This window comes from Amborella trichopoda, chromosome 5, assembly GCF_054954075.1.
Source record: "Amborella trichopoda isolate Santa Cruz 75 chromosome 5, AtrichopodaSantaCruz75HAP2 v2.0, whole genome shotgun sequence".
NCBI lineage: Eukaryota > Viridiplantae > Streptophyta > Magnoliopsida > Amborellales > Amborellaceae > Amborella > Amborella trichopoda.
In genome coordinates, this window is record NC_142340.1 from 45910125 (window position 1) to 45926160 (window position 16036).

The 16036-nt window shown below is 36.4% G+C and overlaps 1 protein-coding gene across 5 annotated transcripts; it reads left to right on the plus strand.

Moving 5' to 3' along the window:
• The first annotated feature begins 1364 nt into the window (after positions 1-1364).
• LOC110007049 (phosphopantothenoylcysteine decarboxylase HAL3a) lies at positions 1365-12289 on the plus strand. Of its 5 annotated transcripts, none has more exons than XM_088868346.1 (3): positions 1365-1732; positions 9754-10125; positions 11784-12289. In XM_088868346.1, the coding sequence occupies exons 2-3, from the start codon at positions 9760-9762 to the stop codon at positions 12045-12047; spliced, it is 630 nt and encodes a 209-aa protein (XP_088724472.1). In that variant the 5' UTR covers positions 1365-1732; positions 9754-9759; the 3' UTR covers positions 12048-12289. The 5 variants fall into 5 exon arrangements, with proteins under 5 accessions (XP_088724472.1, XP_088724473.1, XP_020521416.1 ...); XM_088868347.1 differs by having other exon boundaries at positions 1413-1726; XM_020665757.2 differs by lacking the exon at positions 1365-1732 and adding an exon at positions 5114-5420.
• The last annotated feature ends 3747 nt before the right edge of the window (positions 12290-16036 follow it).

The window sequence follows — 16036 nt, forward strand, 5'->3', positions numbered from 1 at the left end:
AGACCTTCACAAATTTAAAATCACTTTTTATTTTTTAGCATTATTAATCTAATGATGATAACGCTATATAAAAACTTTGGAAATAAAAAAAATCCTTTTGAGACCTATATCTAACCATCTTAATAAAATGGACGGCTTATATTAATTGGGTTAAAATGAAAATTTTCTAGAGCATATTTTCAAAATTTCCTTTTTTGTGATTGTTTTTCAAAATGAAAAGAGTGTACATTTAAAAATTTGCGTCAAAAAAATATCTCTAACATAGTTTTTTAAGATGATTGCATTATACTACTATACAACCGTTGCATGAAATCATTCTCCTCGTTATTAAGGTTCTGTACAGTACTTTGACTATTGCTAAACACCACATGTACCTGATGGGACAAGCTTTTATTTTAGAAAAATTACAAAAACCCTCCAGAATATACTATTCACTCAACGTATCCCTTCTGACTTTTCTCTCATGTTTTTCCCTTCAACAAATTATCTTCGCAAAAATCCCCCCCAACTCAAAAACAAGTAAAAAAGGTCCAAAATAGCCTTTTGTCTTTGTACCCCTTCTTTATGTACCCGAAGCTTTTCCCACACGCTTTGACACTATAGAAACACGCTCCGACAAACAAGCTTTTGGAGCCAAAGCACTCCGGTAGTCAGATCAACCCCTCCTACAGTAAGCCATTTCCATATGGCAGTTTAGTACGTCGCTTCGGCGATACATTTTGCGTTTCAGCAATACCCTTTTGGAGCACATCGCTCCGGCGGTGTGGCAGCGTGCACCAGCATTGTTTGATCTCGCTTCGACAGTGACTATTACGATCCGACAATCATTTCAAAGCGGTGGGACGTTGTTGTTCTTCACCTCAGTAATAGGCAACTTGGGACCGCCAATTGAATTTTTATTGTGCGGTAAGGGTATTTCTGTCCAAAAAATGACAACTTTTTATTTTGGGGGGGTTTTTTCGAGAAAATGTTGTTGAGGGGAAAAAAGTGTGAGAAAAAGTTTGGGCGAGGATAGGTTGAATGAATAGTATATTCTGGGGGGTTTTTGTAAATTTCCCTTTTATTTTGTCACCACTCACTTGTTGGATCCTAATTACCTTATGAATATCAATTTGGTTTCTTTAGAAAAGTATATAAAGATACCATTTACTTTTAGAAAATTGTTTGGTGTGGGAAGGCCCGCATTTGTTATAGTACGGGCTTTGAAATCCACACCGCCATTGTAATGGGACGGTGCAGATTTGCCCCAAGTATCAATAAAGGCAAACCGATGACCTGCAGAACCGGTCTTCCTCTCATCTCTCCTCATTTCTAAAAAAAGTACCCCTAGTCCTTCTTCTCTGCAACTCTCCCAACCGAACTCCCATGGCCACCCGTATTGCTTGAAGTAGTAAAATCATAAAAGGATTTATTGATCCATCTTCTTCATGCCATTGCAAATGAAATATGTTAAAATCAATGGCTTAAATATCGTCGAGTCGGCATGGAATCGGCTGATTCAACCCAGGAATTGATCATCCCGTACCGATTCTCGCTTATAACAGGAAATCGGGCGTGTCTAGCGGTGAACCGCGAACCGCCGATTCGTAGCGATAACTCGACGTTCGCTACAGTGATACTGGAAATCAGGCGTGTCTAGAGGTGAACCGTCGATTCGTAGCGATAACTCGACGATTCGCTACAGTGATTTGGAGGGTCGCAACAATGACACGGGCAATTTCAACCGGTAGGGGTAAGCTCTAAAATTTTTTTTAAAATTGGGGGGCATATTTGTTGTGTACATTTTCAACCATCGTCATAACACGTCACTCGTAGGGCGTAACATAACAACAATCATAACTGTCACTCGTACGGCGATAACATAACATCCGTAGGGGTAAGCTCTAAAATTCTTTTAAAAATTGGGTGGCATATTTGTTGTGTGCGCTGTCAACCGTCGACATAACACAACACTTGTAGGGCAATAACATAACAACAGTCATAACACGTCACTCGTAGGGCGATAACATAACACAACACTCGTAGGGCGATAACATAACAACAGTCATAACACGTCACTTGTAGGGCAATAACATAACACAACACTCGTAGGGCGATAACATAACAACAGTCATAACACATTACTCGTAGGGCGATAACTTAGACGCCATTCTTCTATAGTATAAGAAGGGGGCCTTATATAGACCTCACCCTCTAAGGGATGTTTATAAGTTTGAGAAATTGTATTTATGTATTTGGGACTTAGGCGCCCATAAAAGATTATTTCAAAGCTTATCAAAGTTGTGAACAAGATATAAACAAGAGCCCCAATTTATAAGGTTACAAAGTTATGCACTATTAAATAAAGTAACATATGAAATGAACCACCTTCTTAATATGGAAACACATAAAATGAATGAAAATATTGTTCCAAAAAATAAGTGTAGGTTTCTATATTTCCACACTCCCCCTCAAACTCAATATGAGTTAAGAGAGAGCAATTACAACTTAGCAAATTGTAGAAACCGACATCTCGAACGGAGCAATCTCGCATAACAACAAACCAACATGCATCCATGAATCCGAGATAGACATGATTGAGTAAATTTGATCATCACACATGATGAAGTAACGAAAAACCCCATTATCCAATATGATTGAGTAATAGAAAACTCAATCATTAAACGTGATCAAGTAATAGAAAACTTGATCATCTACTAGCATCGAAAAATGCGATCATCAAACAAGAGGCATTTGGAAGAGCTAACAGAAATCAACGGCGGATCAACAAGCACAGTTGGACCTTAGATTCAGATATGATAATAGTAAGATCCAAAGCAGATCAGAGAGTCGAAACACTACTCGGCAAAGAAACAGATCAGAGAGTCAAACACGACTCAGCCGAGAGACATATCAGCGAATCGAAACACAACTTGGCAGAGAGACAGCTCAACAAGTCAAAACACGACTCGATAGCTATTTTGCAGATCGACTACTTTTTAAGACCATTTTCAAAAGTGGATTTAAAGTCACCTTTTAGATCTAGCTCACCAATAGTCCGTCATTGGAGGGAAGCAAGACAACAATGATTTACCTGGGTTACGATGTCAAATGAACAAAGAGGCGCAATCAGGTTGAGGGCTTCACCAATCAGAAAAACTGGAAACATAGGCTCAAATGCTTGAGAGGTGAAAAACTGTAAAAAACTGGAAACATAGGCTCAAGAGAGACGAAATACCAAATGGTAACCTGACAACTTAACAATTTACCGATTCTTCTAATCTCATAGATGACCTGCACTGTCAACTGCTGTCCTCTCCAAAATGGCACAAACATCAACTGCTAGTAGTTATCATCAGAAGACACAATGGACGAGTGGCCTGATGGGAGGGATGCACAGGCATTACAACGGAACCGAAGCGATCACGATGATACCAGTCTCGCTCTCTTTCTCCATCTTTATCTCTTCCTCTACCACGGTCTTAGTCCCAATCACGGTCATAATCCCGCTCCCTGTGCTTATGACTATCACTCCTCCTGTCCCTATCTCTTTCCCTTCCAATACTCCTTCCATGCATGATAGGAATCCTTTTTCATGTGCCCCATTTTCAAATGCTTCCATGGCTTGGTCTTCTTTCTCTTCAAAGTCATCTTCTAATGCACTTCTTCTAGGTTCTAACTGCCCTCTAATTCAAAAGTCCATCTCTTAGGAACAGGTAATAGTGCAATGTCACAAGAATGATCCTTCGTTAATAGTTCATCTATGAATTCATCCACACGAATCAGCATAAAACTTCCATCGGCTGATTTTACGCCTCAATTTCCGATAATCATTGTACAGAGGCTCAAGTTCTGGTTATCATTTGGAAAATAATTATGCAAATAGAGAGAAAAATATAAGACTGTGAAATGAAAGCAAACCCAAGCAAAATTCGATCCCAAATTTTATCAGTTAAGGTAAGCTGCCCTTCTCAGACAGCAAACTGAATAAAAAACATAACAGAATAAAAATTCATGGGTTATACAAATTGATGAACATCGAACTTGGGTATTCAAAGAGGGAAACAACAACAGCAAACCACCAACTGAGTGCGCAAATCTGAGGCTTTGATTTGAGCATAAGAAAGCATAATTTTTTTTTTATACTAATCTAAGGCATAGATGCAAATAGGTTAAGCAAAGAGGCTATGGTGACATCAGATCTGAGGTGCGAGCTCAGATTTGAGATTGAGGAACTATGTCAAACACTTAATGAGACAAATCAAAGCCTCATGGATTTTAATTTTGGAACTACCGGAACCAAACAAAAAAAGAAATAGTAATAAAAAAATAATAGAAAAATTTGTGCAGAAAATATAGAATAAAAAAACCGCCTTGAATAAGTGAAGCCCCAAAAAGCATCTTAGAATAAAGACAAGGTGTTCTATATTGGGCGGATAGAAAACAATATACCCATAGAATGAGTGTAACAAAGATAAGGAAATTGAAATGGATGAGTGACAAGACAAGAATGAATAGAATTTGCAATGAATCTACTCGATAGAATTTAGGTGTAGCACCAATAGGCGATCAATTGAAAAAGAGTAAACTTAGGTGGGTTTGCCTTGTGTGGCGTCGATAAAGTACAACACCTATTAGAAGGTGCAAATTATTTCAAATGAAAGGATTGAAAATGGCAAGGGATAGGCCTAAAAAGACATAGTTGGAAGTAGTTCAAAATATACAGGGACTTATGACCTTACCAAAGATATGACCTTTATTATAGCATAATGAAAATCGGAATTCATGTAGCTGACCTCAATTAATTGCGAAAAGGCTAAAATGATGATGATGATGATTCATACATCTTGATGTCGAGATAATCAATTGCAGGATTTTCCGACATCCATACAACTCTTATGATAGATTTTAAGGTACACCTTAATTCTACATTTTAATGCTGGAAAAAGTTTATATAAAGGCGAAGCCCTAAACAATTAAATTAAGGCACACCTCAAAAATTCACTAAAAGAAGTTGTTTTGATACCCAAAAATTCTCAATTTGATTATCTCAACCTCAAGATATATAGACACGTGAAAAAATAGATTTCAAGTCTCTAAAATATTGCATCTTGTAATGCATTTTTGGACAGTCAATTTTCAAAATGTTTAAGTGTTCATAGATACGTGTGATATACACTATTTTTCAAGTTTTAAATTTTATAATTAGAGGTCAAAGATGTGCCTTACTTGGATTGTTTTGGGCCTCGGCCTTATACAAGCAATCTCTCTCTCTCTCTCTCTCTCTCTCTCTCTCTCTCATTTTCCCTCCATATATATGCTAACTGCCCCAATTTCGTTTTTCAAATGGTCCTCTCTCGCCCCCTCCCCCCGGCCCCCGCGGATGAGAAGAGCATTGCGTTTTCAGTCTCCAGCTAGGGTTTCTGTTTTGTTTCGTTTAGGTTCTTTCTCTTGAATTTCTTTTTTGTTTATCTTTTTGTGATCGAATTTGACTGTTCTCAGTCTATTGATACCAAGCAATTGGTTAATCTTGATCATCTCCAAAATTTCTTTAACTATTTTTTGCCATTGTGTTTCTTTGAAGTTTTTGTGGATTCGCTTTGGTAGATTAGCCACTGTATTTGTATCTTTACGGTTCTCAAGTGAATTTTGCAGTGCTTGTATTATGCATCTTAATATTTATAGCTCTGTGCTGGAACTCAGCTGGCTCTTTAATTCCTTACTTTTTTTTTCCTATGGTTAATCAATTGCTCTAAGTAGATTGATTACTTTTTTGCATTTTTTGGTTGATTATTCAATGTGATTGTATATTTTCAGTCATATTCTGCAATATTTGTATTATTCATCTTAAGTTTTCTTGTCTCTCAGCTCTAGAATTCAGACAGTTGTTTATTTATTTACTTATTTTAATGGTCTATCAACGGTGCTCAATGTTATGTAACTGGTTAGAATTTCTTTGAATATGTTTGGTCATTAATTAATTAATCATTCACTCTTTTTTCTGTTACTTGTACGATGCATCTTAATATTTGCTGCCTCTATGTTGGAATTCATCCAGCCCATTAATTTCTTACTTTTGTATTTCCGTTTTTGTTGGATCAGTTGTTACTTGTAGATTGATGTTACAAATTGGTTGATCTAGATGATCTCCTCATTTTATAGGATATGTTTGATCGTGAACTAATTATTTTATGGATCTTTTGGCATTTTTTGTTTACTTTTCACTGTGACTATAGCATTGTAGCCTCAAACTGACGCATGGTGCTGTTTATTGTGTCCGTGCTAGAATTCCGAGAGATCCCTTTTTTTTTGAATGGTTTGATCCATTGTGGTCATTTCTTGGTGTTCTAAAATTGGTTGATCTTGATCATCATCTGAATTCTTAGAATATCTTGGATAATTTCTCATTTCATAATTCATTTCATCTTTTTGTATTTATTATTAACACTAATTAATATTGTCGCATTTTCCTATTTCAATATTTGTATTATGCATCTTAATAATTGATGTTCCTCTGCGAGAAGTGTGTGTGTGTATATATATATATATATATATATATATATATATATATATATATATATATATATATATATATATATATATGTGCGTGTGTGTGTGTGTGTGTGTGTGTGAGAGAGAGAGAGAGAGAGAGAGATGCATTATCAAGAATAATCAAATTATTTGCCCATTATGGTGTTTGAAGGTCGGTTTTATTTGGTAATTGATTGTTAGTTTCTATTCATTCTCCGAATTTTCTTTATTTCTTTTTTGGATCTCTTGGATGCCTTGAAGAGATGCCAGACATTATTTTTTTGTGAATATGTCTATCTTGGTATACTATTTGCTGGTTCTATATTTCATTTTTCACGTCATTATTTTTCTGTAGTTACTTCCTCATTGCAAGGATAGTTAATGAGTGACTATTGGCTTATTTTCTAGTTGTAAACGTCATTGGCTTAAACTATCAATGGGGTTCAGTTATCTGCAATGGTATGCTTCCCATTTTTCTTTTGTCCTTATCTTTAAGACACCTCATTAAGATCACTGAAATGAACAAATAAGCAATAGAATTTTGGATATCGTATGAATTTGGCTTAGAAGAACATGGCTAATTGATTCAATTTTTAGATGTTAGGTTATTTTTTTCTCTTTTTGTGGAATTTGACTGCTTTTTAATGTTTCTAAATCATACTTCATGCTCGACTGTGGGCCTATTATCGCAAGGTTTTAGTACCTTGAAACTCAGATCTGATGTGTTGGACTCCCTGAAAGACAGATCTGTTTTTGTTCTTTTATGGTATTGATCTTCGAGATTTGTCCAACGAGACATCTCTCTCTCTCTGTATATTTATGGCTTTTATCGCCTCTATAGGATTCTCGGAGAGAACATTTAGCATGAAATTTAAAAATGTGCATTGGCCCCTCCTCTTCTTGTTTTGGTATCTCTTATGTTTTTAAAATAACAAGCCCATTGAGTGGAATGGTGGATCTCCTACTGTAAGAATATTTTCAAATTTGTAACAATTGGGATTCCTTTATCCAGAACTTGATGAATACTGAATAGCAAAATCCCAATCTCTTTAATTCACATGTTAGGTCTCCCCTTTTCGTTGAAAGTTTGAGACTAATGCTGATCGAGTGCTCTGTATCTCTTAGTCCAATTCTACTTCTAACTTCTTGTTGTAAATTAGTTTTTCATTTAATCGGACAATTTAGGTGTTGGCTGTCTTGTAGACTATCTTCTGCTCTTTGATACTTTGTCTCCAAAGCACCTTATAATTGTCCAAGAAAATTAGAAAAAAGAAAAGTGTACAAAGAGACCATTTACTTTTGATACAAGGTCACAATCACTCTTGTCCGTCAGATTTCTCATCGTGTGATTGTAAGAGTGTCATTGACTAGACAAGTTCAAGAGAAAATTTCTCAAACTTTGTGACACACCGTAAGATTTCCAATTTGTCATCTAATGACTAGAAGTAATTGTAACTTCCTTGTATCAATGATAAATGGTCTCATAGTATACAATTCTTTAGAAAAATGTGACTTAAAATATGTTACATTCAAAACATTCCTCATCAAGCCAAGCTACTCCTTTCACTTAGTGCAGCCTCTGTGCTGGTCTGGTCACAATTATTCAAAGTTGAAAACCAGCACCCACGATAAAACGGCTTCATGGTAATAAGAGCTTGCAATGTATTAATACATGGCTGTTAGCATTAGTTAACTGATGAATGCATGTATTATAATTTAAAAAAAAGGCTGTTTACCAAAAACTACTTAATCCTGGGCCCTTAAATCTAGTACAAATATGAGTTTGGCAAAAGCATCTCAAGATCACAAAATATGATTGAGAAATGGAATGTGATTGAGAAATGGGTTGTGATTGCAATTGTGTGATCTTCATAAACCCATGCAAATCATTAGCATAGTTAAATTATTATTCTAGAGGTTGTGGTTTCTGGTGGAAATTCGTCCGATCAAGCGGATTGGCACCTAGTTGCAGAAAGCTTTTAAACGCGTGGTGTTCTCACCCCAAAGCTAACACTCTCATGGCGATATCTTGGCAGTTGTGGATTCTGCCTGTTCTCATTTCCAAAAGTGCTTCCTTGTCATTACTGTATTTGAATGCCAATCATAGTTTTTGTATAAATCAGTATTTGTTTTCCACCCTCTTGTCTTCTATATTCATAAAGGTGCTTGCCAATATGCTCATTAGTGGCTTTTGAGTGGTATTGATATGGTCGTGTTCCCCCTGTTAAGTAGAAGTTGCAATATGCTTTTACTGTTATATATTCAGAACTGGAGGACGGAGATATTCTAGTTCATATATATATATATATATATATATATATATATATATATATGCAATAAGATGAGAGAAGTTAGACTTAGGTGGGCTAGCCATGTGTAGCACAGACCCAGTACCTTTTAGGAGGTGCGAGTTGGTGGTTCAAGTGGGAGGCTAAAAAAGGGCAAGGGGCAAGGCCAAAAGGACATGGTTGCAAGTGGTGAGAAAAGATATGGAGACTTAAGGTCTCATTAAGCGTATGGCCCTTGATAGAGTAAAATGGCGGACTGGCAATTCAATTTATTGGCCAGAGTTGGACTAGCACCCATGCGTCTGGTTTACTGTCATGGAGTATTGTGTTAAGTACAGATTGGATAGATTGTGAAGGTTACATATGATACGATCCATACACTCATCATTACCCTATAACTCGGAGGTTATCACCATCTCAGGGAGTGGGTCTCATTGTACAATTCAATTAATAAATCGCTAATACCCACTTTCGCTTCGATCTCCATTGCCTCCAACCGAAGTCCCTATTCTCTTGATCACTGTCCAACCTATTGATTGGATGGTGATAAACCACCATGTTATCATTGTTACTGTGACAATATGAATCATATTTTATTGTATATTTTTCCTATTTGATATATAGAAATATGGATGTGGTGTCCTTGATTGGTCTTAGACCTTTATGTTCATACAATGCAGAGTGTAAGCACACTCGGAAAAGGACATAAGCACAGATGAAGAGAATAAATTCTTGATGATATGCAATTATGTCTATCAATTATAGATGCGGCTAAAATGCACAGACCACACCTAAGAAAAATTTCTGGGGTGGACCGTTCTTTTATTTTGATGAGCATATTGTCATGCATGTTCCCATTTTGGAACAAATATCCCTACCATATTATGTTTTGCCCATGTGGTTCATGTGCTACCCCTTAGTGCTCATTTTCTCATAGAATTGTTCCTTTTGACAGGTGACAATGAGAACTCAGAGTAGAACTAACATGAAAGCAAAGTCTCAACAAAGTGGTACTAAGTCTCAACAAAGTGGTACTAAGTTACGTAAACCACGGATTCTCTTGGCTGCAAGTGGAAGTGTAGTTGCAATCCAACTTTTTAAATTTTGTCACCGTTTATGTGAATGGGCTGAAGTCAGGGCAGTGGCTACCAAGCGTGCTATGCACTTCATTGACAGAGCATTGATTCCTAGTGAGGTAGCTCTCTATACAGATGATGAGCAATGGAAAGAGTGGAATAAGCTAGGGGACAAAGTGTGTCACATTGAGCTTCGCCAGTGGGCAGATGCTATGGTTATTGTTCCATTGTCAGCCAACACACTTGGCAAGGTAATTTGTTACTAGTGTTACTATATTCAATACGATCACAATACTTTAAGCCTCATCCTTAGACCTTAGTTTTCCTCCACCAGGTAGCTCTATAGCCTAGAAAAGAGTTCTCCTAATTGGTTGGCCTTTTTAGCAAAAGCCCTATGTTCAGACGAAAGAAGAGGGCTAGAGGCAATTAGCAAGGACCATGGAGATAATCTTATTGGCAAAGTTTCAAGGGGCATTTAATAGCTCTTTGGTCCTTAGCTTTTCTCGGGTTAGGGATACAAGGTAACAGTCAATCATTCTTGCAAGCAATGTTTAACTTGGTTTGGGCCTCGGGCTCGCTCGGCCCTGGCGAGTTGAGTTATTGGGGTGGACTCACCCGAGTAGTGTGAGTCCAAATAAGCTGAAAAATGTAACTGAACCACAAACAACATAAAAAGTTCGAATAATCTGAAAAATGTATAAAACATTGGTATCGAAAAAATGATTTATTTTTTGAGACATTTCAAAAAATTCCCAAAAAAAGGAGGAAAATATAAAAAGATGGCGTAGGAAAAGAAAAAGTCACAAATCATTGTCCCAAATTACATGTAAAATATTTATACATTGATTCCACCATTTAGTAATTTTTATATTTTTAAATCAACCTGAGTTGTACCTGAGTACTCTGCCTAGAAAAGGCCAAGTCCGAGTGGACTCAGCCAAGCTTGTAAACACTGCTAGTGAGTTTGAATTAAAAACTAAGATAATTTCCATAAATACCTTTTCCCTATTTTAAGTGCATTCAATATGGATGAAGGAGCATATAAGAGTCTTTTGACCCGTTGCAAGCTGGCTATGAAAAGATACCATAGCTTTGTACTTGAGATACAAGAAACTAACAGTAAGCCCCTCTTAAAGCCGCTTCTTTAGAAGTTTCAAGAATTATTCAAAGAGTGACCAAAGCGGATTTGTAAATAAAATGACAAGATCTGCTACGTTTACAAGGCCTCAATTGTCATTTGGAAGCTTTGATTGTCTATGCACTCGCATCCCATGTTATTAGTTTAACCACAAGGATAAATATTCAAAAGGTTTGAGGTTAAATTCATCACAGAAAAACCAGGACTGTTAACTCATTAGTTAGAGCCATAACCTCTCAGTGGTCAAACTATTGGCCTGGTAATAACGTGTTGGCCCCAACAATGACCGATTCTTTCTGTTCTGTTAGGAAGCAAACGACTGCAAATTCTGACTCTGTTTAGTTCCTCTGTTTCTCGCCCTGCTTTAATGTTTCTCTAAATTATTGCTAATTCCCCATATTTGAGTATACATGCTAATCTCTTAATTTGTCGTGAAGTTGGTGAAAAAAACAACCTCCTAGCTTTGTCAGTCACAATGGTTTCTTCTCCATTGCTAAAGTTAGGCCTCACCATTCTCCTAAAGATGCCATGAGAGAGAGAGAGAGAGAGAGAGAGATCTTAGTCCGCTCATGACTTGAGCTATATAGTACAAGTTGCAATATGGGTGTATCTATTCAATTTCAGCTTGCCATTAATTCAGTCATTAGAGCTTATTAATTACTTCCGCGGCCACTGCTTACATTATTTTAGCTTGGCACTTAGTTTTTTTTAGAAGTTTGTGTCATACATGGGAAAAAAACAAGCTTTTAACCTGAGAATTTGTCTCTCTAGATTGCAATGGGGCTCTGTGACAACTTGCTGACTTGTCTGGTGCGTGGATGGGACTACAACAAGAAACCCCTCTTTGTGGCTCCCTCCATGAGCCGCCTAATGTGGAGCAATCCTTTCACTGCATGCCATATTGACTCGATAACTAAGCTTGGAATCAAGGTTATCATGCCTGATTCAGACAGTTTTATGGTTGCTGACCCTTGGAACATCATGAATGAGTTGTCTCGTACCCTTAATACTCAAGTTCGCCTTATTGATGGTTAGTCTTCATTTCACTTTTGAGACATACGTCTATGTGCTCTTTACCATTGTAACAATTTTGGCTACTTTGATGCTCTCTCTCTCTCTCTTTACCATTGTAACAATTTTGGCTACTTTGATGCTCTCTCTCTCTCTCTACCATTGTAACAATCTTGGCTACTTTGATGCTCTCTCCAGATTGCTGGTCTCATTTTCACTTTCTGAACTTCATTGTGCTGTGTAGAAATGGTATATTCTTTTGTTTAGTGGCATGTCTTCTTATTTCAAGAAGCTCGTATCATAGTGTTGAAGTACTTTCATTGACAGGTCATTACAGTCTTTAGCTGTCGTAATAGAGGAAGCCTGCAAAAAAAATATGGAGAGAGAGAGAGATTGTTTTTTGGCTATGGAGAGAGATTGTCTTTTGGAAAATTGTTTCATGCAGGCTGGATCGCATTTCTACATATGCGTTCTAAAAAGTGTAAAGCATTCATCTTAAAGATGGATGCAAGTAAGTGTTCCATTTAAAAACAATGGAAACTAATGGTCCAAATATTTCTTACTAGAATTGTTGTTTCTAGTTTTTAAAATTTATATACTTTTTTCATATTCATGATCTCCATGTTAGAGATTACATGTCCTTAAAAATTAAGCCCTAAAATTCATCTCAAAATTAGATTTTATTAAGAGGCCCGCATTTTTACATATGCGGGCTTGGCCACATAGATACCGGATCCTCGTCTTTTTTGGTTATAAAGAGATTGTTTTTTGGCTTGTGGGGCGAGAGAGAGAGAGATTGTGGGTAAGAAATATGAAGCATTTATTGAAGCTTGCAAAGATATTCAGGGTTTGTGGGCGATTCTGCTCCACCTTGAATCAGTGAGAGTAGGAAAGGTTAAAAGTCTTTCCTCAGGCTATGTAGAGAGTTGATAAAAAAACCTAAAAAGTACTGCATTGTGTATGGTCCAAAACACAATAATACAATAAAAGACCCAAATCTGAATAGACTCATTATTGGCCGGTAAAAACCAGAACCTTAGAAGAAAAGATACATTGATAACCGCAAACACTTTGAGTAGAAGCAAACCTTGGCCCATTTCACTGCAAAGAGCCACCATCCTAGCACGAAAATGATGAAAATCTTTATGCCTGTTTGTATGTGTATTTGAGTATTGTACCTGTTAAAAGCACAAGTTAGTTAAAAGTCCCATCCAAAAGATTTGTACAAGCATTCATCTGAACTCAAAAAAGTTGCCCTCTCTCTCTCTCTCTCGCTCTCTCTCTCTCTCTCTCTCCCCTTCCTGTTGCTTCCTTCTTGGGTTCTTGTGCTGTGTGGAGCTTGTAAAGGCTGCTGATGCTGACTTAATTTTATCTTATGTGGTCTTCAAAAACCTTTATTTCTCTTTTTAAAATCGTAACCTGGTACTACTTTGTATTTTCGATCTCTCTCAACAGCTCTCTCATTTTTTAAAATTTTATTCAAAGGGTTTTCTAAAAAGTTTCTTCAAAGTTTTTTCTTTTTTTTTTTTTTTTTTTTTGGAACTTCAAAGGGTTTTCCTTAAGGGATTTTCAACAAGCTACAAATGGTGATTATTCCCTCTCTCTGATACAAAAAGATTAAAAAAAAGTCTTGCTCGTTGTGAAGAGAGACAATTCACTCAAATTTGAACAGATGCTTTGAAAAAGAAATAATCTGCTCAATTGAGTTTCTCAACAAAAAAAAAATCTGCTCAATTGAAACTTTCCTCCATAGCCATCCAATGCCTTGATCTTTGAGCATTGGGACTAAAGAGGCCAAATTATTCAATCAGGTGAAAAGTTATCCACTCTATTGCAATTCAAGTCAGTTCAAGTTCCCAAAGTCAATGACATGACAAGACCTAAACCCAAGCCAAGTGATAATACGTACTTCCTAAGCATAGGCTAAGTGACCCTGGATAAATGGGTCCAATTGTCCTAAAAACAGGGCAGTGGTTGATGTCCCAAATGTCTTAAGAGAGGGCAGCAAACGTGAGCATCTGATGATGAATTCAGATTAACATTTATATTTTATTCTTCTGATTATGGGATCCACTTCTTTGGCACTCATGGTGCTTAAGATGCTGGGCAACTATAGACCCCTATTTTTGCTGATCGAGATTCTAAGTGTCCCAAACCCTAAAACTTTACCCCAAGCCTAGGAATTACCTTTCTTCAGTTGTCCCTAACTCGATATTCAAGTGACCCCAATACCAGTTTAGAATCCCAAAATCTAATTTGTCTTCCAAAACCCAAGTTAAGCTCATTCAAATGTAGGACCTAGAATCAAAAGCCGAATCATGATGGACCTATAGTACAAAGGAGAAGGCATGTGGCATTTTTATACGGCCGATGCATATCGCATTTGTGTCGATGCATAGCGCATTAATTTTAACACACAGCATGTCGGCGAAGCCATGAGAGGTTGGATTGACTCTAGAACGCCCTAGAAGCCTTCTTAAGCTCTTTAAATCTAGAAATGGTGATTTTCAGTTCAAGCTACCTTTCTACTTAATACTCAGGATCTCTGGATTGCTTTTGAGTATTGAAACTGGTAAAGGACGAATTCAACTTAACATGGAGTTATCCAAGGCCACCAAATTCTACAAATTACCATTTTCTAGGAAGTTGGATAAACATTTTAAAAAAAAAAAAAAAAAAATTTGGATTCAAATTACTAATTGAAGTCAAGATGATAAAAAATGGATCAACCCTAGGTGATTTTATCTGAAATTCGCAATATTCGGCTAAATTAGGTTAAAAACATGATAGGAGTCCAACCACAAAGTTTCATTCAAACTGTAGCTCACCAATGTGGTATGGATTGATGTTAAATAGTTTGGTTGATCCAAAAGTTTTTGGATAGTGGATGAAGGACCCCTAAGCCCCTTTTCACTCTAGTTGCATTCATTCAGAAGGATATAGAGTGAGTCAGAGAAGAAACAATTGAAAGATCTGAGGGCTAAAACCTTGAGAGAAACTATAACTTCGAAATCCCAAACCTCAACCCTAATCCATAGAGTCTTAAATTTATCTTAGACCTTTTAGGAGCCCTAGCTTAAGATGCCCAAACCCTAATTAAATAATAGGTCCGATTAGGTTTCAATCACCACTGCCTATAAATTTTTCGTAAAAAATATTTCACTTTCAATCAATTCTTCAATTCAAGTAACTTTTCTAGTTGGTGATAAGTAATTGCGAATACAATTCATCAGTCTAATTCATGCCCCAACTCCAAGTATTGGGCATGAGGGAAGAATTGGTAAGTTTTCTACTATTTTCTTTTTATTTTCCTATTTATCTTTTCTTTCATAATTTTATTTGATTTCTGATCTTAGATTTGCTCTATTTTAAAATGGATACGGTTTCTATGAGTCCATGTAGAAACGAGTCACGTCTTAAAAAGCTATTTTTGAGATCGATTTTTTGGCCTAATTTTTTAAGGACATGTAATCTCTTACATGGAGATCGTGAATATGAAACAATAAATAAATTTTGAACTTTAAGAATAATAATTCCATTAAAAAAACATTTGGACCATTCGTTTCAATTTTTTTAGATGAACCACCTATTTGTTTCCATTTTATACCCTGGGGACAGCAAATGTAGAAATGCAGTCCCAGCTGAATGATACAATTTTTAAAAAATATATATTAAATTTTAGTGGTTTTAAGTAAGATTTACCCAGCACTAATGACAATTTACAGAACGGAGGTTGAAAACTCTCTAATATGTCAAAAATGGTTTTGCTTGCACATTTACTACTTTCTCTATGTTTTTCTTTACATTTAGATGGGAAAGGTTTCTACGCTTCACTTTTTTATGTAATTTTAGATGGGAAAGGTTTCTATGTTTTCCCTACATTATAGAAGTTATATCTTCTCCCTATCATCCAGCCATCCAATTTTGATCGAGAGAGTCACTCACCATTTGATCTCAAATCCGACGTCTCAAAGTATTTTATTTTTAGTTTTTTTTATACAAATTGTATGAAT